This window comes from Vigna umbellata, chromosome 9, assembly GCF_029865625.1.
Source record: "Vigna umbellata cultivar VRB3 chromosome 9, Vumbellata_1.0, whole genome shotgun sequence".
Taxonomy (NCBI): Eukaryota; Viridiplantae; Streptophyta; class Magnoliopsida; order Fabales; family Fabaceae; genus Vigna; species Vigna umbellata.
Genome location: NC_142173.1, coordinates 3,458,647 through 3,481,468, shown reverse-complemented (window position 1 = coordinate 3,481,468; position 22,822 = coordinate 3,458,647). Strand labels below are relative to the sequence as shown.

General features: G+C 32.6%; 1 protein-coding gene and 1 pseudogene across 9 annotated transcripts; both read left to right on the top strand.

The window, feature by feature from the left end:
- Positions 1–3,396: 3,396 nt before the first annotated feature.
- On the top strand, positions 3,397–6,060 carry LOC148192335 (21 kDa protein-like; annotated as a pseudogene).
- A 7,591-nt stretch (positions 6,061–13,651) lies between these two features.
- On the top strand, positions 13,652–22,208 carry LOC124831086 (uncharacterized). 9 transcript variants are annotated; one of them, XM_047304977.2, is made up of 14 exons: positions 13,663–14,175; positions 15,099–15,234; positions 17,692–17,861; positions 18,137–18,230; positions 18,645–18,723; positions 18,874–18,911; positions 19,315–19,367; positions 19,459–19,561; positions 19,656–19,754; positions 19,855–19,917; positions 20,273–20,494; positions 20,603–20,650; positions 21,456–21,512; positions 21,593–22,208. In XM_047304977.2, exons 1-14 carry the CDS (start codon positions 13,769–13,771, stop codon positions 21,677–21,679), a joined length of 1,656 nt encoding a protein of 551 aa, XP_047160933.1. In that variant the 5' UTR covers positions 13,663–13,768; the 3' UTR covers positions 21,680–22,208. The 9 variants fall into 9 exon arrangements, 8 of the variants coding, with proteins under 8 accessions (XP_047160933.1, XP_087955702.1, XP_047160932.1 ...); XM_088099576.1 differs by having other exon boundaries at positions 18,871–18,911; positions 19,855–19,902; XM_047304976.2 differs by having other exon boundaries at positions 18,871–18,911.
- Positions 22,209–22,822: the final 614 nt, after the last annotated feature.

Sequence of the window (22,822 nt, the reverse complement as noted above, 5' to 3'; positions counted from 1 at the left end):
ATAATACCTTAACTAATTAAGACTAAAGAATGATTCCATTCAATGAAATTTGAATACAATAAAAGTAAACATAATAACTTGAATGAAAAATTGATCTTTTGAAGCTAAAACAAGAATGTATGAATGGTATTGAGATGATGATGTTGTTGGGGTTAGATTTCACCTATTTTACTTTCATGCATATTAGAACTTAACTTCTTCATTGGAATGCTAATGTCACTTTCAAAATTACTTAGAACCCAATCTCTTGGCATAAAAAGCCTAGCCTTGATTATTAGACAACAATCCCTTGAAAACCTTAATAACCAATTTCGCATTAAGAAAAGAAGCTTAAAACAACTAAACGTCCTATTTCTATCCCTAGATAATATTTCCTTTAGGTGAAATCCTCCAGATCATGGTTCCTAAGTATTTCCCAATAACAAAGAAATTCAATCATCAAGCTATGAATGTCCAAAACATAACAAGCATTAAGAATAGGAGAAAATCACTAACATTCAATGAAAGAAGCATAAAATATTTATAAAACATGTTTAAATACATGAAGTTCAGAGGTTACATCTTTCTCCAACAACAAATGAATTTAGCTCTCCATTGTCATGGGGAACCTTGGCTTACAATGGAAGAATGTAAATGAGATGGAAACCCTAGAAAGAGAAAAGGAAAGCTCTCGCATGCCCAATCTTCCTCCAAAGGGTCGAAAATAGTGTTTATGTGAACCCTAATGTGTTAAAACCCTTAAATAGATCCAAAGTATCACATAGGCCCACGTCGCCAGTGCTCAGCGCCCTAAATAAGGGCAAGCAGGAGGAACTGCGGGAAGAGTGGCGCTCAGCGCCCTGGTTGAGGGCAACCAGGCGTCCTGCGATGAGTGTAACTAGCGCTCAGCGCCCTAGAGAAGGGCAACCAAGCATGGTTGCGTGACCTTCTCCGTTGAGCGCCCTAAAAGAGGGCAAGCAAGCGTCCTTGCGTGACCACTAGCGCTGAAGGCCCCTGAAGAGGGCAACCAGGCGTGATTGCGTGGCAACAAGCGCCCAAGGCCCTAAAAAAGGGCAACCAAGCGTCCTTGAGCCTTCTGCAATCTTCTATTCTAGTGCTTCTACTGTCCTTTTTGGGTTCCAACTTCTTGATACTTTGCTCCTCTTCCAAAACATGCCAATAACCTACAAAATTGAGGCAATTAGTAAAAAAAATCATTAAGTATAACCTTGACTAACTTATTCACAAAATTCAAGCAAAAACAAAAGTTTAAACAAGCTTCACATTCAAAGAGAGTTGATTTAGTATCAAAATTGCATCACAGATAACGGTAAATCAACCGTGATCACCTTATCTCTAGTCGATGTGAAACTTTCAACAAGAAACAATTGAAATATGAAAGAATGAAAAAAAAAATAAAGGGTTAAATATGCTTTTGGTTAAATGAAAATTACAATGATTTTTTTTAAAACTTTGACTCAATTTTATCATTCAACTTTAGAAAAATGAGGATTTAATCATTTTAATTAAATTTTGTTAAGTTTATTTGGTATTTTAAATGTGTTTCTCAATTAACATTTTCATTTTAATGTTAATTGAGAAACGCGTTTGAATCATCAAATAAACTTAACAAAATTGGGTTAAATGACTAAATACATACAATTCACAATTCTAGCTATGGAAGACTAAATGCACCTATTTCTAAAAATGGAAAAGTAAATTAATTCAAAGTTTCGAAGAAGAACTAATTCTAATTTTTATTGAAAATTGAGGAACCAAAAACATATTTAACTAAAAAATAAGTGTATAAGGATATTTGATAAAATTTGAATACGAAAGAAATAAAAATGTTAAAACATAGAAATTATTTAACCATAAACTTATACATTTTCCATATTTTCAGTTTTTGAAAAAATTTAAAGAATTAAAACTTAAGAAATGTTGGTAAAAAATAGTTGTTAGTTTTCTACGAAAAAAAATAAAGTTTTGGATTATTTTACAAATTAATTATTAAAAATTAAGTAGTGTTTCTTTATTAGAAAATAATGGTATTAAAATTTTGAATAGAAAAGTATTTTTATCAAATTTTGTTATTAATTTATTTAGATAAGTCTATTCAAATTCAGAAGGTAAAAGTGAAAAAAATTCAATTGAATGGATGAAAGATAATAAAAAGGTTTAATACAATTAATGATGAGATGTAGACCCTTTAATGTCAGGGTTACGAGGATAATGATTTCTTGTGTGACCTGGTGTTTAACAATATGAGCATTTTCCTAGGTGTCTTTCTTCCTTGATGTTCATCTAAATCCTGATTTTAGATGATTTGGGCCAATCCTTTGCGCTCCTTCTTGTGGCTAAATTTGGCCAAAGTTGTGGGTCTGGGTATGATGGCCAATATCATTCATAACTTAGCTCCCCAAACATATGATCATACACTTGCATGACAACATCCAACTTATATAGTGGATTAATGTACATGTTGAAGTTGTGATGAGCATGTTTGCAAGCTGCTAAGACACGAGAACACAATAGATGAATTTTTTGAAACTTTCCACAATCATACCAAAATTCATCCAACTTGACTAAAAATTTACCCGTAGAATGTATTTCTCTTGGGGTCTCCTCTAGTTCAAATCTTGTCGTATTTCTATCAAATTCAATTATCCTATGGGTGTTTGATTTTGAATAACCATCTCTTAGGACCTTGATGGCATTTTCATAATATACACGACCAACAATTATCATTGTAGTTATGTGCTTTGCTCTTTCTGTGAAGAAGTTGTTGCATTTGGTGTGTGGGGCCAATACTATGGAGGAGATTGATAACTTTCTTGTTTTCTTCAAGACTGAATTAATTGATTTAGCCAGATTAGTTGTGATGTGACCCTATTTTCTACCTTGATCATACGCAAGTGCAATTGATATCTTGGAATTTGGCCAAATTCCTTTATGATATTGTAGTAATAGTTTCATCACGGCTCTGTTATTGCGTATGTTAGAAATGTAATTAAAAAAATAATACTTGTTAAATTGGATGAAGAATAATGAAAGATGACATAAAGTTGAATAAAATACTTTAGAATTTGAAGTTCTTATCCATTTCACAAGTTCTTTTTTTAGAAATGGACTCCTAAATCTATGGGTGAAATATTGTGCAATGTGTCGAAACAATACATGTGCACACAATATTCTTTAGTCCATCTACTTTTCGGTCTATTGAATGTTGCATTGATGGAGTTGTGACGATCCAAAGTTAAGCACAAGTTTTGTTAACGTGTAACATGTCTCTTAAGGTTTTAAGAAAAAAAAAGAATTTTATGTTGTTTCACCTTCAATTATTGCAAAAGTAATAGGGAGAATGTTGTTCTGCTCATCTTGTGCTACAACCACTAGAAGAATGCCCCTATATTTGCCATGGAGGAAGGTTTGTACAATTGCACCAACAGTTTGCAATGGGGAAATCCATCAATGCATGGTTTGAAGGTCTAGAAAAGTCTTATAAAATGTTGTTGGTTTTGCAATACCTTCTCTCCATCAGTAATTGACTGTGTTTTGAGTCAGTATATGAAACCGGGAAGAAACTTTTGTGTTTCTTACATTACTCATGTTAATTTATTGAACAATTCTTTTGGTTCTCGTATGCATGTTCAATTGCTTGTTGTTTGGACAACTAAGCCTTTATGTACGTTGTTCTGTAGCCCATTGAGGTCATGATGGAAGCAATGATTATTGCAATTGTTGTGGATGGATCAGATTCAATCATCTCACAAATGTGTTGGGAAATGATGTGTGATCCCAAGTTGTTGTGATTTTATGTAATGAGTTGTATGGCACAAGTGTGAGCCCTTTTGATTTTTCTTATTTCTCATACTTGATCTCTTATTCGAAGGATCGCTTGACACTTCAACAGACATTGATGGTGGACACATTGCACCCTTAATCTTGTTGTTTTCAATTGTGTGGTTTTGTATGTGCAATGGTTTGTGATGTGAAATATGTTTAAACAACCTATGACTTGTTCCTTTGTTTAGAACCTCATTCCCTGGGTTAATGTACTAGGTGCATGCTCGAATGTGTCATGCTGGAATGAATAATGGTCATATGCATTAAGATACTGCTGGTGTAAATGTTGGGGAAAATTTTCACAGAGTTGGAAGTGTTGGGGCGAGTTGTATGGAAGAGACACATGAAGATTTTGTTTTTGTTGTATGAGGAAGAAGTCTAAGTTTTATTCTTCATCATCTGTGTCTCGGGTGAAGATGTCATTCTCATCCTCACTAAATGGGTCTAGTGACGATGAATGTCCATGATTGAGATTTGACACACCTAATGAATGTCTGTATATGTACAAGGTTGTTACATAATTGTTACCAAAATCAGAGAAGACATTATCTGCAATAGTATGAATTTGAATTCAACAAAGATAGTTATGAAAATGTTGTTATGGAGACAAGAACAACACTGAGCTTTCTATATTGCTTTGATGGTATGTTAATTCCATTGGTATTATATTTTAAGTTATGATATTTAAATTAAATGGTATTGTTAATTGAATATTTAGGATGCAAAGGGAAGCATTGTTTCGTTGTCTTGTCATTCCATGCTTGAAACCACACCCTCTGGTAGTTGTCGTAATAGAGGAAGTCGGGTTTAGAGGTGTTGCGAAGTTGAGAAATTTAAAGGTAGACTATGGGTTAGTCACAACTTTGGTGGAGGGGTGGAGGCCCGTGACCCATACATTTCATTTAATCACTATTGAATGCACAATAACATTGCAAGATGTTACAATTCAATTGGAGCTTAGAGTTGATACGATCTTGTTTAGAAAAGAGTACGATCACTTGTGAATTTGAATCCTCAAGAGGTACAACAAAAATAAATAAGAGAATAATGCAAGACAAGGATGGGAACTCACTAATAGATTGATAAGTCAAGTGAAGATTCATCACAAAGATATTAATCTTTGATAAGAATCAGAGTTTTAATCCAATAACCAAGATAATCATTTATCAAAGAATGTAAATGCATATAATATGACTCAAAAGTGTTTACATAATCTTTTGGTACCTCTATAAATACATACATAAGTTTAAGAAAACTTATAAACCCTAAAAATAAATCCCAAAGCCCAAAACATATAAAAATAACAGATAACGAAAATTAGAGACGCAGACTTTCGTTTAGCGAGACCCATTCACACAACAAACACAAACTGACTTGTCTAGCGAATTTAACATTATGTAAAATTAAAATAAAATTACAGTTTATTTAATTTCCTAAATTATTCTTCAATTATGCTCATGATCTTCATGATCTTTAGGTTTTCTCCTTCATGGAACATTATAAGATTTAAGGAGATGTGTCTTGATCTTTGACTTTGTCATATATCCTTTGAATTGCAAATGTTCTTTTTCAAGCTCTTCTCATTTATGTTCAAGAGATAGTCTTGTATCATACCCTTCTTCTTGAAGTGAATTTGTTCTAAAATTAGTACCACTTTAAGATTGCTTATCATTATTTTCTATAACTTTCCTTTTTCAATCCAATTTCACCATTTTTTAACTTCAATCCCTAAATTCTAACTTCTTCCCAACCATTTTGGCGAACTTTTGGGTTTTCCTTTACACCCTCCAGAGTTTCTTTAGCGCCTTCAACCTCACCAACTTCATAAAGCCCTCATGTAGTGCCACCCAATATCTCGCCCTCTACATGGAGTGGCTCTCGGTGTACGCCACTATCATTCATGAAGAGCTTCGTTATCGTCTACGAGGACGCCTAGAAGACTGGGTAGAGGAAATCTAAGATAACATGAATCGGTTGTCATGGTAGCTGAAAGAGTTGAAGTTCTGCATAGTGAATGGGTAGGACTTCAGGTACTTGTGGGAGACTTGGGTGAGCTTTGTGGTTACTGATGAGAGTACGTGAGGCGAGGCTTTGCCGAAAAGGCACTGAATGGAAACATCAAGGACATAAAATGTTGCTTAGGTCACCAACAATGCCCTCTCTCTCATCAACCAATATGTTGCCAAATACCAGACCAAGTTTTTCTTTTTTTTTTCTTCTATTGTTCTTAAATAAAAAAAACAAAATTATTTTGTGTGGTTTCATCGGCTACTTCTTTTTTGTGTTTCATCCATGTGTATGTAAAACCAAGTAAGCCTATTTAAAAGGATAAATAGAAATATAAATATTGTTAAAATGATGATGCTACTTCTTCTTCCTCTTCTCGATTCTCATATAGATTGCTTTTCATGGATTATTTTGGGGATTTGTCAAATACATAGTTTTTTGTCGATTACTTTGGAGATTGATGTAAGAAGTGAGTTAATGGATTATCTCTGGATGGAGAATGTGAGAATACAAGAAGGTGACACTTTTTTATGTCGATTGTGGTTGGAACAAGTATGGAAAGTGACATTTTTTATACAAGTTCTGGAACTGGTATAGAAAGGTAAAAACTTTTTATATCTCATGCTCCTATATTGGTTCTGAAACTTGTATAGAAAGCCTTTTTAAATCGATATAAAAATTCTTTTCTGCACTAGTGATAATTTTTTGTGTAATTCTAAAGTTAGAAATGATTTTTCTAGATTTATTATTATAGAAGATATTATTTATGTTTTATATTTTTAGTTTCTTATTTCAGTAGATCACATAAATTTATGTTGTGTAAAAGTTTGGTGTTTATTTTAAAAAATAACTGATTTTGATTTAAAGGTAGAACTTAAAATATAGAAAAATATAAATTGTAATGATTTTGTTTTACATATTTGAGATATAAATGACAATAACATGTAAAATGAGGGAGACATTATTATATTCTCATGATTATGATCTTAACAATAACCATGAACATATAAAACACATATCTCAATGACCCACTTGACCAACAAAAACTTTAATGCAATCGGAGTAACTACCACAAAAAACCACCAATAACAAACAAATATATTATGAAATCCTTGAAAAATAATCACGATTCCAATGTGAACAAAGTGGAGGTTTAGACAACTAACCATAATGCAAAACACAAATGATCGAAGATAACCACTCTCCACTAGAAACCACCCTCAAAACATGAAGAAATAAATTGTTTTGCTCACCAATGAAGTCTCACCACACCGAGGATCATAATCGAAAAATAAATAAGTCTCATGTAGGTTCTCGAGGAAGTAACACTAGTGGAAAAATAACATTCTATGACGACCTATTATGCAAAGTTAACCACCAGTCATAATAGGTTGACCGGTGACAAAATTGTAATAAACTTAAGACATATTATGACATAGTTATGAAAACTAGTCATAATATGCAACGAGGTGACAAACTTGTAAATAATTTCAAAACGTATTATGACGGAGTTATGAACATCAATCATAATATAAAATACAATAATAAACTTGTAAATAAGTTCAAAACGTATTAGGACAAAAGAAATGAGAAAGAAAAGTTGTACTGAACAATTTTAAGAATTAAGAATTTGTTTATGTCAAACTTATTGTTGTCAAACGTAAAAATATTATTTACATCATACCTACACCTCCAATGTAAATAAGATTTTTTTATGTCTAACTATAAAAAAGTCAGACGTAAAACAACTATATGTTTAAAAATGTTCCTGTATTTTTTTAAAATATGATTCTTTTTAATTGGATGTAAATCATATGATGTAATTCACCAATTTTTCACTAGTGATGGTTTAATTTGACAGTTAAAAATTATTTTTGAATTTTAAATTATATGATCTAGAAATAAAAAATAACTTCCAAATTATACCGTCCAAAAATCGAAATTGATTTATAGAATGTGGAAGCTGAAAAACAAAAATATTTTTTTCTTTATATTTATATGAAAGTAACTTTTTTCTTTAAAAAAAACTTTTGGATTATATAATTTGAAAGTCAAAAATACTTTTGATGGTGCAATTCAAAAACAGTTTTTTTTTCTTAATCTCTTCAATTTTTATAAGTTATTTTGACTTGTGCACAATTCGAAGATGATTCTTAAATATTAAATTGTACAATTCAAAAAATATGAAACGATAAATTTTTGAATAAGAAAGATGCAAGAAGAGGCTACATATGTATATAAAAAAGGAGAGAAATTATGTTATTTGGTTGATTTGTTTAAATTTATATAGTCTATTCACATTCTCTAGTCATATATTTAAAAATCTTGTAAAATTACCAAATTAAATTAAAATACTAACATGCACAAAATTTGATATAAATATTTATAAAATAACAAGAAATAAGAATTTAAAGAAAAATTAAAATAAAATAACAATATATTTTTTTAAATATAACTTACATATTTATAGTACGATATTATATTTAGTGTGTGCAAGTATAACATTTCAATTGTTTTTGTTGTAACGCCCCAGATTATATAAAAATATAATGTAGTAGGTCCATATTTTAATATAAGAGAACAGTTAGAGTAGACTTGCAAATAAGTTGTTAAGCTTATAGTCATTTAAAATAAGTCATAATTTAAAAACTTCCTATTTAACAGAGTATTTCAAAACAATAGAACTTAATTAAGAAATTCCTAAACAAACTAAGCAGCAACATCATCTCCTCCAAAGCCTGCTCCAGAGGCACCTCATCCACCTTTGCTCACATCCAAGTGGATGATCATTGCAAAAGAAAATCATACCCAAGCAAAACGCAAACATAGAAGCAAGGGTGAGCTAGATATACAAAAATCATGTTATAACAATCACATACAACGTGCAAGTTTAATTCAAAATCAAATGAACCATACAACACCACTTTTTACACTTTACACTTTACACTTGACTCGTCCAGACTTAGAATGATTGTCGAGCTATGACGGGTCATGCACTCATGGTGGCTTCTACTGCTTTGCAAAGTCATTACCAATGGGTTTCACCCTACCACACTCACGAGGTTAGTCTGTTATCACTCACCTTGGGTCATACTGGAAGCACCCAAGACTAAGACCTCCTGCTACTACTCACGACATGGTTCAATCCTCTCTACCTGAGAATGATTGACCATTGTAGTTTTAGGATAACTCCCAAGACTGAACTACCATGCAAATCATTCTAAAACACACCAAGGGCACCACCATGGATCCTCTCCTTGAAGATCATGGAATTACGTCCAATAACCACACTTGTTATTTTCAACCACCAAACATGTCTCATACATTCACATACTTTCACTATAATTACATTACCACCATCATACTATGCATTCCAATCATTCCACACACTTAATTCAACAAAAACAAGAGCAAAAGAGAAATTTGGACTCAAAGGATTCGCTCAGCACACACCATTCCCAAGGTGAGACAGGATCTCCTCGCATAGCGCACCCTCGCTCGCAAGGCGAATTAATTCGCTGTGGTGTTATACCTCATGTCCCTCGCACAACACACCCAATTAATTCGCAAGGCGAATTAACTCGCTGAGGCTACAAGCCTAAGGTCTTCTCGCATAGCGCACCCATATCACTATGTGAGGGCTTAAATAGAGAGCACACCCTCAAACCTCTTCGCTTTGTGCCCCTCTCGCCTTTTGAATTAAAATGGCAGTGACTCCAGGCCACCACCAGTAGCACAGTGACTAGATTCGCTATGCGAATCACCAGACAAAGAGCAACACTCTCCAGTCATTCGCATAGCGCACCAGCTCACACAACGAATGACCCAGACAATGAACACTCTCTACATGGACTCGCTATGCGAGACAGCTCGCATAGCGACTCTACGTCATTTGTAGAACGCAAATTCTACAGAATCATTTCTAGGCCTTTTCCCCATTTCTAACACCCTTAATTCTTGTTTTACACCTAATTGAACTTGTTTAGATGATTATAAACGTTCCTACTACGATTCTAAGGTGATTTAGACTCAATTTCTACTCTAGAACACCAAAATCAACAACTTAGGGACCCAAATCCAATTCTAGTACTTGTAACTCGTTTTAGACCAGTTTGAGGTTCTTAACAAGTCAAAATTAACCTATCTGAGTTATTCAAACAGCACAAGAACACACAAGACCTCTAGTGCCAAAAATTACTACCTCATTTCCTCTCAAAATGACCTAAAATCCTAATAGTTCACTCAACACAGTGTATACTCCCTTACCTTCCATCTGAACCCTCTTTTTAATATGACCCACACCTTAAACATATCAAATTTCAAATATCACCTCAGCCCAACCAAATCCACAGTCACAAATTTCCAGCATACAGTTCAGTTCATACAGAAAATCTAAAAAAAAAATAATTTCAACCCAAACAACATGGTGACACAAAGATCAACACATTTTCACATTTCATAACAATAAATTTTAAGAAAACCTAGCTCCCCTTACCTTGGAGTTGAATAGCACAACTCACTGGAATGCCCTAACAGTACCTCGAGTTGTGAGAAACCTAGATAACACCCTACACACCACCACTTAGTGATTAAGAACAGCTCTTAGAGCTAGAGTTTGACAGAAATAGGAAGAAGTACGCTTCTAATTACATGCAACTAACAGAGATTGCATGTGTTAGGTTCAAGAACAAAGAAGAAGTGCATGCAGGGACTTACTAGCCTAGGACCCAAAATGAATCGGACAATTGTGAAGCCCTCTACGTCGCGGACGTTTGAGCGTCACCTAATCAGAAATCCACTGGCTCAGTGAAAAGAGATTAAAGAGAGAAGGCAGAGATGTGGTAGAGAGAAGGCAAAGAAAAAGAAGAGCTGAGTTTTTAGAGAGAGAATGGGGTTTGGTTAATGAACCATGCACTAGTACAGTTAAAGGAAATGGCACCGGTTATTTTCGCTGATAGGCACCGGTTGCTGAACCGAGGCATATTCAGGCGAGGTAAAAAGTGGTAGACTTTTTGCCTCGGTTTCGAAACGAGACAAAAAATGGTATGATTCGGCCTCGGTTATTAGAACCAAAATTGTTCCTCTCCCTCTACTGCCTCTGTTGGAGGCTGAACCGAGGCAATAGGGTCTTTTTTTTATTTTTTTTCGTTATGATTTTCCTAGACTGTCATAGAGTATTCTAGCAGTAGCACAGATAATAATCACAAACGAGCGTTATTATGCTCAACGTAATTTCAAAGACTGAAAACATGCACACAAATAATCTACCTTAGTTAATTTTCACTAACACATTACACACTAACTTGCCCAGAGAGTTCACATCTTCGTTGCAAATTACACAAATAAGAAACTTTGAACAAGGAGAGAACTCGATTAAGCAAAACCAGCTCTTCATTTTTCTCCACAACCCTCACCCCTTTTGCAGATCTGAGCACATTAGCTTGGTTTGAAAATGATGGCAAATTAACACAGGATTTTAATTTTGGTGCCTCGGGGTCGGTCTCCTTGACAAAGTTAAGGGCACCTCCAATGAACTTGATCAAAACCAGATTCAAAACCAGACCAAACAAACGTACAAAGGAAGCAAGTAAAACAAATCAAAACAAAATCTTAGATTCAAACCCTAATTCGCACCACCACCATCAACATCAGAAAAACCCTAATCTGACCACCACCACCACCACTATCACCGCCGCCACCATTGACGGAGCAAGAGAGCGAGAGAGCGACGGAGCGAGAGAGCGAGAGAGCGAGAGAGCGAGAGAGCGAGAGAGCGAGAGAGCGAGAGAGCGAGACCGAGAGAGCGACGGAGCGAGCCAGCGAGAGAGCAACGGAGCGAGAGAGAAAGCCAGCGAGAGAGCGACGGAGCGAGAGAGAAAGCCAGCGAGAGAGCGACGGGAGGCGAGAGCGACGGGAGGCGACAGCGAGGGGAGGCGACAGCGAGGGAGGCGAGACCGAGGGGAGGGAGGCGACAGCGAGGGAGGCGAGACCAAGGGGAGGGAGGCGACAACGAGGGAGGCGAGATCGAGGGGAGGGAGGCGAGAGCGAGGGAGGCAAGACCGAGGGGAGGGAGGCGAGAGCGAGGGAGGCGAGAGTGAGGGGAGGGAGGCGAGAGCGAGAGCGAGGGGGCTAGGTTTTCCTTCAATTTGGGGAAAAAATTTGGGGAAATAAGAGGCTTATATGCCTCGGTCCTTCTTGGGCCTGAGGTAGTAGACGCTTATACGCTTCGGTCCTTCTTACCAACCGATGTAGTATACCCCTTCCACCTCGGGTTTCTCTTAACCGCGTCAGAAATCGTGTCAGAAACCACTAATTAGGCACCGGTTGCTTTCACAATCGAAGTAGTAGCCCTTTTGGCATCGGTCTAGTCTGAACCGAGGCATATAAGGTCTCGTTAATTACGGAACTGCCACCGTGTCTGAATAGACCGCGGTTTGGTGTAAAGAGAAGTCTATTGTGCGAGTTTAAAAACACATTTTGTACTAGTGATGATGTCTGAAAATGAGATTTTAAATGTAAAATTTCTGGTTTCATTAACTTAATTACCCTATTAACTTTCTAATTCATTTTCAGTTCTTACATTTGTAACCCACTCTCATATGCAATGTTTAAAGTTAAAAAATTAAATGATATTTAAACTTGTATATTTCATGTCTTTCTTTAGGTATTATTATTTTATCACCCAAAAATGTTTTATTTATACTTTATACTTTAAATAAGTTTATGTTAAACATTGATGTTTATAAAATAAAATAAAATAAATTATGGGATAATTACACTAAATTTATATTAAAATTTTATCGTACTTAAAAAAAATTATAATTATCTATACGAAAACCATTCTATATGTTGATCTATACGTTATAGATCAACACTTTTATCATTATTTTATTTTTTAATCTTTATCTCTTTATACAAATATAAAATTTATTTTTTTATTGATAAAATATTGAAAATGTTAGTATAAATTTTACATTAGATAAAAATAAAAAATTAAGTAGTGTATAGAGATTAAAGACTCGTTAAGTGATTATTTTAATATTTTGGATACATGTCTCATTTTGATATTTGTCTCCAAATAAATCTTTTCGTAGATAATCCTAACACAAAATAGCTTTCAAAATTAATTGTGAAGTGACACGTATTAAAGAAAAAAAGAATCTTTAAAACAAACCGAAACTATTGAGTCTACTAAAAGACTTCAGGCGAAGCTTTAAGATGAAAAAAAGAAAAGTAAAATGTTTTTGTTGAATGCTACAATTTCTCTCTTTCACATCTTGCTGTGCTGCTGTAGCTAATTTTGGTTGGTTTCATCCCTTTCAATTTGAAAAGAATAAGAAAACAAAAGAGGGACCACACTGCAGTTAGTAACGAAGACATGACACATAGTGGTTCCAAATCTTAAAGTATACCTTATCTATCACAAAACAAGAGTATGCCAAGAAATTGTCCATGAAGACAAATGCCATAAATACAAAACTCTAGGTGAAGACAACTGCTATATTATTATGCAGTTTGAGTCAAAGTTGAATCACCACAATTGCCTTCTCAATTTCCCCTTTAGCTTCCAAACCAAGTTAAAATAGGATTTTGGATTTGGTCTTTGGTCTGTGGTCCCCACATGCACCCCAATTCAACCTCAGAAAATTTTCACTTTCAAATACACTTAACTCATATTATTCATTTTTATACTTCCCACTCTCTATTCTTTCTTCTACGTAATTACACTTTCAGCATTAAACAAATCAAAGTAAACAACTCCCTGAAACAACATGGAAAATCATGCAAGTAAAGAAAGGTAAACAAAATGACTTATAAAAGGTCTTCCTATTCATCCAACATTACAAGGCTCCTTCCATTTCTTCTCATCATATAGCTAATTAGCCCTTTTGGTTTTTGCTTTCACCCTCTCCAACAAGTTTTGGAATTTGGGTAGATGCCTGCTTCTGGTGCATCATTGGACCGGAATTGGCTTCTGGGGTTGCTTGGTTTGGGAGAAAAGGGAGCATCAATTTCTGATCATAATATCAAAACTTGGCTTCAGATATTGTTCCTCACACTTGTGATTGGATTCTGTTGTCTGTTGTATCAGTTAGCCGAAGACAGAGAAAGCAATCACAGTGTAAATGAGGTTGATGAGTTGGATGAATTCGACAACTTTTATGAGTCCTGGGAGAGAGAGCAGGAACACCCCAATGGTCAGTTAGACCGTTACTTTGATCAGGAGGATTCTCACCGGACCACCGTGTCCGGCGGCGGTGATGGGAGGAGACACGGTGGCTGTGCCTTTTGTGGAAATTTCACTACCACAAGGTGCTCTCGCTGCAAGTCTGCTAGATATTGGTAAGAACTGTCAAATGGTTACATCTGTTTTTTTTTTTTAATTAAATTTCAATATTCTAATTTTTTTTCCTATATCATCTAGTATCTCACAATATGATAAATTCATTAAAGTTTGGTTAAAATATATTTTGGCCATTTATCTTTTTAAATGTTCATTTTGTCTTTCAACAGTAACTTTGTTAATTTAGTATATATATTCTCCCTTTGATGCAGAGATAGTTTTCAATTTTATTTTGAACCGTTTTAGTAAATTCAAGTGATACTTTTCCAGATAGGTTTAGATATATGAAACCTGTGGAACTCAATAAATAGTTGAATGAAGTATAGTAAGTGGCACATGATCAAGAACTAGAAAATATATATCAAATTCTCTTATATGTTATGATGTTGTAAGACTTATTTTTTTAATTATGCTATTCTCAGCATCTTTATTATTATCATTATTATTTTGTTTAAACATTAGATTAAATCACATTGTTTTGAAAAAAAAAACAACCTTAATTCAAAAATTGATAGTTAGAGGATTAAATATTTTTAAATTATATTTAAGACTAATTCTAATTCTCATAGAAATGTAAAAATCTTTAGACTGGATACACAAGAAATTAAACTGATTTATTTATAAGATTTTTAACTAAAGACCACGTCACAATATCTTAGTTGCAGATTCAGTGATTTTAATACAAAAAGTAGTTTAGTGATTAACAGTTAAATTATATTTTTTAATTAATAAGGATGGTTCTTGGTTAGCAAGTTAGAGTTTGCAAATTTAACAATACAACATGTAATTGATAGACTACATATATATGTGACAATTTAATAAAAAAAAATTGTCTGCAGAAATTAGCCCACAAAAAAAATGTTAATAAATTATAAGATTTTATGAATCTGCATCTGAAGTGATTTTTTTAATTCTTCGTTAGCTCTATGGAATGCCAAATTATACATTGGAGATCAATTCATAAATATGAATGCTATGAATCAAAGATTGCAGCAGATAAAGCAAAAACAACTGATAATGAAAGAACCTCAGAGGAGGTTGTTGAGAATTCTGAAATGGTAAGGTTTCTTTCAGAACTGTTTGTGTTTAATGTCAATTTTCAACGGCTTTGTTTGGTTAGATCGTTATATATAATATTGTTATAAATGCAAGTTGAATTCACAGCTCACAAATTGCATATCAAACTAAAATAATTTCAAAAAGAGAGAAGTTTATAGATAGATTAAGCGTCCAGATTCCCTGTTGATTTTTTGATGTTTTCTTTTGCTCATCATTTAAAATACAATGATGATGCTCTTAAATATATTTTAAAACGTCAAAACCAGTGTATTTTAAAGTAACAATATATGAACCTTATCAAAAATTCAAAAAAAAAATTCAAATATATTAGTTAATTTCACATAAATCATGAAAAATACCCTTTACACACATATTTATTATTAACATTCATTGTTCATTTTTAGAAGTGTTTATACCTTAAAAATGCAGAAATAATTAGAATAATTGGAAGTTAAAAAAAAAAAAAATCCTATCTTAATTAGTAGTATTTGTCCTCCTCAATAATGTTAAATGATGAGTCAAGTTGAAAAACTTCCCTAACAATTATTCAACTTGCATATTCCAGTATTACTAATTAATCGGTAAGGAAAACAAAGCAAGTCAACCAAATGACTTGTAGTTTAAAATAAAAATGAGTACAACCATACTGCATACGTCATCATAAAGGTAGAAATAATACAAAAAAAAAAATGACAAAGTGGAAGAATAAAATAAAAAGTGGTTAATTCATTTGATTATATCTATTTATTTTTCATAATTTATAATTGCACATTTTGTATATCTATAATATAGGTTAGACACAAAGTCATGAATGAGTGTGTTTTATAAAAATTGGCATAAATGATTTGAAACCAACCATGTGAAAAATAGGTGAAATATGGAAGAAGAGAGAATATAATTATTTCGATTGAAATTTTTTGTCTGATTAAAATTAAAATAGTGAGACAATTTTAACTAATCATACTCACTCTGAAGATAATATTATAAATATAATTAAAAAGAAAAATTCTTCTTTAAAATTGAATCCAAGAGAATAAAGAAAGATTTATAATCGATAGAGTTTATATCTTGTAACGACAAAAAATGTATTAAAACTATTTTAAAACTCCAAAATGAACCATATGTTAAATCAAATCTAGTAACTCTAATAATATTTAAAACATTTGCACTTCTATTTTTTAAACTATAATTATTATAACTTTAAAAAGAAGATCTAAGACTCATTTAAACCATAAACTAAACAAATAAAGTTAAAAAGACTCAATTAAATTTAAATCATACTTCTGATTCAGAGTCTTGAACTAGATTTATTAATCATACTTTTAAAAAAAAATGTAAATAACTTGTATTAATGACAAAAGAAACTAACGATGCAAGTTTAAAGTTTGTTTTAATAATTATTGTAATTAAAGTTTCAATTTGTAGACTATTGAAATTTCGACATCTCCTATAGATGAGTTCAAATTATATTATATATTAGTATGATGCAAAATTAACTTTACATAAGTTGAATTTTTAAGACATAAACTTTTATATATTATTAGAACCCTGTTGTTCCACGTTGGAGAATTGACTTAAATATAATATGTTGTCGGAGTCATTTAAAATTTCACTTTTGGGTGTGTCGAAATTCAAATATTATTATGTTTTTGTTATTTTGTGGACTTTCTTTTGTGAATTTTCTATAAAAATATTATAATAAAATGAGTTTTGTGTGAATCTTTCTATAAATTTTTAAAATTTCATGAAATATTTGAAAAAAAAAATGTTTTATAAAATATTAAAAATTCTAATTAAAGCAATTCTCTATAAACTCTACCACATTATATAGAAGAGAAATTGTGATTAGAAGTTTGTGTGTGTAAATATATATAATATGTATGAGATCTCAGGCATGGAAATATCATTAAAATAAAATATGTAAATAAAATTTATACAGCACCTTTTATAAAAGATTTATGATGTATGAATCATTTAAGTGAAAATTTTAAGTTCATGCAAAAATATTTTGTCCTAAGAAGATTTAGAGGAACCTTGCTATCACCCTATTGAATGAATGGTTATTAATTATTTCTATTCAATAGTTTCACGTCATTTAAGGGTTGAAGTATGTTTAAATACTTCTTCCACCATCCAAATAGAATTGTAACGAAATTTCATATTTTAAAAAGCTAATAATATTTTTAAATGTATGGTGATTTTATCCTAACAATATTATTATTGAAATAAGAAGAGTTATTATGCTTATTACAAATATCTAATTTAAAATGTGTCAAAGGGTGTTGGAAATCCAACATGGTAGAGATATAACTAAAATGAAGCATATAAATAGGTTAACTCACTTCATAGTGTTTAGCTAGACTTAATTCCAATTTCAAACTTGTAATTTATAAAAAAAAATATCCATTTTATCTTTGGTTAAGAATGTTAGTGCTAATTAATAAGAGTTCTGTCAGGAGAGTGCCTCTAATGCTGCCACTGTTGAAGATGGAGTTCTGTGGAGTCCAGAATCAGATATGGCAGTGAAAGTTTCCAGTGGTAACCATGTTAACAATTTGAATGGCTGTAAACTATGTGCTAAGCCAAGTACCACAAGATGTTCACGATGCAAAGCTGTGCAATACTGGTTAGTCTTAAACTTTCCAATTTTTAACTCACTGTAATGTCATTAGTAGTTACTTTGATCAATCCTGTGATGTTTTTTATTCTAAAATCATCATATGACGAACACAGATAACTATTTATTAGAGAATGTCTGACATTTTCAAACACATACATAATTTAACAGTTCTGATTCACTGATTGCATGGATGCAGGAAAACTGTTTACATTAATTCCAGTTCCAGCTTCATGCAGTTGCTGGGTTATCAGTTTTTTGTTTTTCCTTTCTTTTTCTTTCAGCTCAGTGAAGTGCTTGATCATGGACTGGAAAAGGCATAAAGTGGACTGCAATGCAAGGGTGGATTCAGCTCCAACAGAAAGACCCCACGAACATGTAATTTTACTCCTTGAAGCCGACATGGAGATGTCAACTTAAGTATTATGGAAAACAAAAGTGATGGAGAAAGATTTATGAAGTTAACATTTTGTTAGAGACGAAAAAAATATTGGAGATGGTGGTGGGGTTGGTCATATGAACTTTTGGTTAACTGATATTTTTCTCTGTCCAACTTGTTAAAAGTGTCAAACCCCCAGTTTTTATATATATAATGGTAATGAGATTTTTTAATGGATAAAGTTGTAGGGAAATAGGTAATTCTTAGTTCAATGAAAGTGTCTCTCATCTAACATGTTCATAATGTGAAGATTAGGATAAGAAATTATGTAATCATGTTTATAGATATTTTATAATTCTCAAACGTTGATGATGATGTTACAGTTGATGATATTGTAGCCACTTTCCTCACAGGTTGGAATGCTCCAGAATTCATATGAAGAAGAAGATAATATTCAATCATTTGGTACCCTTTCTTTGGAGTGTCATCCAGGTTTAATTCCTTTCACCTTTTAAACTAACTTTTCTTCACTTTGCCAAGATTGATCAGAAACATTTTCCAAATTGGTTAATTACATTGTATGTACAATTCCAATCCTTCATCAATTGTTACAGTTCTGTCTTTATTTGGCTGTTGCAGCAGGAAGCAAAAGTTTGATGTCTCCGACTGAAGTATCAGAGGTACCATTGACACAATTGTGGAAAAATAACAATAAAACTCTTACTCTATTTCTGTCACACTTTCTCCTATAAGGTGAGATTAATGCCAAGCGCCAGTAAATATGTAACTCTAATTCTGCATTTAGCCCTCTTTAGATAAATTTCTTTATAAACTTTAGAAGGAGAAAAACAAAAATGAAATGAAAATAATTTTCTTTCATAATATAAGTTGATTTATAAAAGCTTTTTCATTTAGATTCACTTTTAAGAATTTATAAAGAATTTTATCCAAACAGGGTCTTACCAGGTCTCTTTTCTAGAGGGACCTACATGCATTTCAACCATAGAAGAAAGTGTGCTTGAAAGAAAATGTGAATGAGTGTCTGAAATAATTAGTTGTGACAAAATGTATGTTATAATGTAGGATCCTACCAACAGAGTGTTATTATATCTTGAGGACGAAGTAGCAAAGTCTAGGTAAATATTTTTCATTCCTTCTTGATGTCTGTTGTTTTTTACTTGTATGAAAACATCAAACTTAGTATTTTCTTTTGTTGGCTATTGTAAGGAATGAGACTTTATTATTACAATCAGAAGTTGATGAGTGGAAGAGTCTAGCAAATTCTGAGAGAGAAAAATTTCAAAGCCTCAAAAAACAATCAAACTACCAGGTACTTAATAGGTGACATGTCCCAAGAAAATTGAGCATTGTCCAAGCAATTGAGACATTTTAGGACAACATTTCCTTCTTTTTCCCTTTTACAGATGCTTGTGTTGAAGAAGGAAAAAGAATCAATATCAGATGCAGAAAAGAAAGCTTACCAAGTGATTCATAGTTTATATAAAAGGCTAAACCACTTGCAGGTCTTGGATTTGACCAATTCAGTTTTCACTTTTGAGTGCTTGATGGTTTTGCATTTTTTTTCTGCATCAATCTATTTGTGTTAATTTAACTACCACACAGAATGAAGTGCAAGAAAGCAATGCGGAGAAGAGAAAGCTAGAAGAACATGTACAATGTTTAGAGGCCTGTTTTCTTTCTTTCTTTCTTTCTTTCTTTCTTTCTGTGTTGATCTTTTTAAAATGTTTCAACCAATATAACTTGTATGCAGTTCCTTAAACATCTTCGGTGTTTCTTTGATCAGAACTGAAGTTGCATTTCAATAATCTGAAACATAACGGTATTTCATTAAATATCAACATATATTTTCTAAGATGAAACTGCAAATTTGATTGGAGAAGAATAGTACTAAAACACTTAAGAAATTGTTTCTGTATTTTATCCTCTTGCTAGTTCCTTATCTGTAGTTTTCATTGACTGATGAACGAAAGCTACATGTCTTTGTTCAAAAATATTGCTCATAGTTATTGTTTATGTATAGAGTGAATGTGCTGACTTGAAGAAAGTACTGCAAGAAGAGTATAGACGTGCTCAACGTCTTACAGTGGAATCTGGCAAGAATCATGAAGCTGCAAAAATAGCCATGAAAGAAGTTGAAGCAGTAAGACAGGAGATACAAGAAGAGAGAGAGCATTCCCAACATCTTAAGGAGAATTTTCGCAGAGATCTTGTATTTGCTGAATCTAGAGCTGCAATTGCTGAGGTACTTACTGATATGTCAATTATTCCGTTGGTTGGTTCCAAATCAAAGCATTTTAGTTAGGTGCAGATTGTCTGGATCTTATAGTTTTCACTACTGAATTGTTCTCAGGAAAAACTCAGTGATCTTTATAGGAAAATCAGAACGTCAGATTATAAGGTGAACATCTCTTTCGCTTTGCATTATGTGTGTTTCTTTGCCCTTTTGGCTTGCCTATTACATACCTTAGCATAGCCTATGTTAACATAAAGGAGGTGTTTTAGACAGTCATGTTCATTGTTGAATCATGTTCAAGTAGACTCAAAGCTTTACAGGTTTTCCTCTGTATAAATTCTAAATGAATGTCATTGAGTCTGCAATTAGATTGGCATCAATAATGTTGGATAATAAACCAAGTAGTTAACTTGAAATTGGGACAATTTTTTTAGAAAAATTACCTAAATGGAGAGATTTGGAAAAAATTTCTAAAGTGGGTATACATGCCAAGATGACACGACTTCACTAAAGAAGATGGTACGACAAGTTCAAATCATTTCTAAATCATTTCTAAAGTTGAAGTCGTGTTAAGGTGACACGACTTTAAACTAAAGTCATGTTACCTAACACGACTTCTACTAATATTATACTTTACTAGCGTCACTCTAACACGAATTCTACTAAAATTAAACTATAGTCGTCTCATCATGAAATGGCTTTAGTTTAAAATGCGCTAAACTAAAGTTGTGCTACCTTGATACGACTTCAGCTTACAAATGCTATGCATTGAAGTTGTGCAACACGAGTTTTTCACAATAAAGTCGTGTCAAGACGACACAACTTACCCATATCTGGAATTTTGTTCAGATGACTAAAGAGAGAAAGAAGTTAGAAAAGTGTATGTCCTCAGTTTTTAGCATGGCTATATCTAAAACTCTTCTAGACCTGTCTTTCTAAAGTTTAAAGTCATCTCTGATTTTAAATGTAGATTTGTTCTGTATGCCTCTTCAATGACAAGGACTTGGCCTTTGGATGTGGACACATGGTGAGTTCTTTAAAACAGTTCTCCCTTTTTTCTTTTCACATTTACACATGATCACTATCGTGTAATCAATTCTTCTGCAGACTTGCAGAGACTGTGGATCAAAATTATCAAGGTGTCCTATATGCCGGGAGCAGATCACAAACTATATCAAGCTGTTTCCTGGTTGACAAAGTTTGGATGCTCATATAGTATTTTCTCTGTGCTCCAAATATATTCTGTATATATAATAATCCTGTAACAGTTTTTCACCTGTTACATCCCTTTCACACCTTTTCTTATGGTTCTTCGTGTACAGTCAGTTTACTCATACCTTGCTATTACATACTTTAATGTACAACTACAAAGTTTGTTGACTAGAATTGTGAAGTTACCACCATATGCCATTGGAAAATAGTCAACAGAAGTAATCTAAGCCTCTCAGACATGGCTCATGCAGTGTTATATGGTGTCAAATGGAAGATGACCTTCGCAACCTTGCACCAGTTGTACTCATCTAGTTCCTCATGTCTTCTTTTATCCCAGACAAAAAGGAACATGTATATAATGATATTTTCAACTGACCCTTGAATATAGATCAGGTTGTTTCAACATTTCCACTGCAAGAATTTAACATAGCCTGGGTGAATTTTTCATCTGAATAAATGTGTAATCCCTAGTCTGCAGAGTTTTCTGCTCCTGTTGCTACTGCTTTTATTACCTATGAGTTCAGTAAGTTTTCTGTATTTCGCTAATAACTATAAACCATAGGTTAATTTAATGGCGTCATTGATATTAACCATTCAAAATTAAAGACGATGTGTTGCTGTCTTCAATTATAAATAAGGCTTAATTGTTTTTTTTCTCCATATTTGATCTCAATATAATATAAATTCAATATAATATAAATTGTATCAATAAAATCCTTTTCTTTAAATTGATATAAACGGAAATTTAAATATTTTTATTTCTTTTTAATATTTTATTTATTGTGTATTTTTTTAACTCTTAATTTAAGTGTTTAATAACTTAAATCTTTTTTTACTATGTAATATAAAAATTTATCTTTTATTCTTTAATACTTCATTTTTGTTCTATATGAAAAACTCTATTATTTGCTAAAACAATTTTCATTATTTTTCAATTGTTCAACTTGATATTTGAAAAGTTTTTTGAAATCTCTAAAATATTTTGCATCTTATTATACATTTAATGATACACTAGTTTTTCTTTGAATGTATTGAATTGTTTCTAAAACACACATTTGATTATATTTACTTTTTAATGCTTTTATTTGTTGTTTATTTTATCACGTAGAATACTATTTTGATATT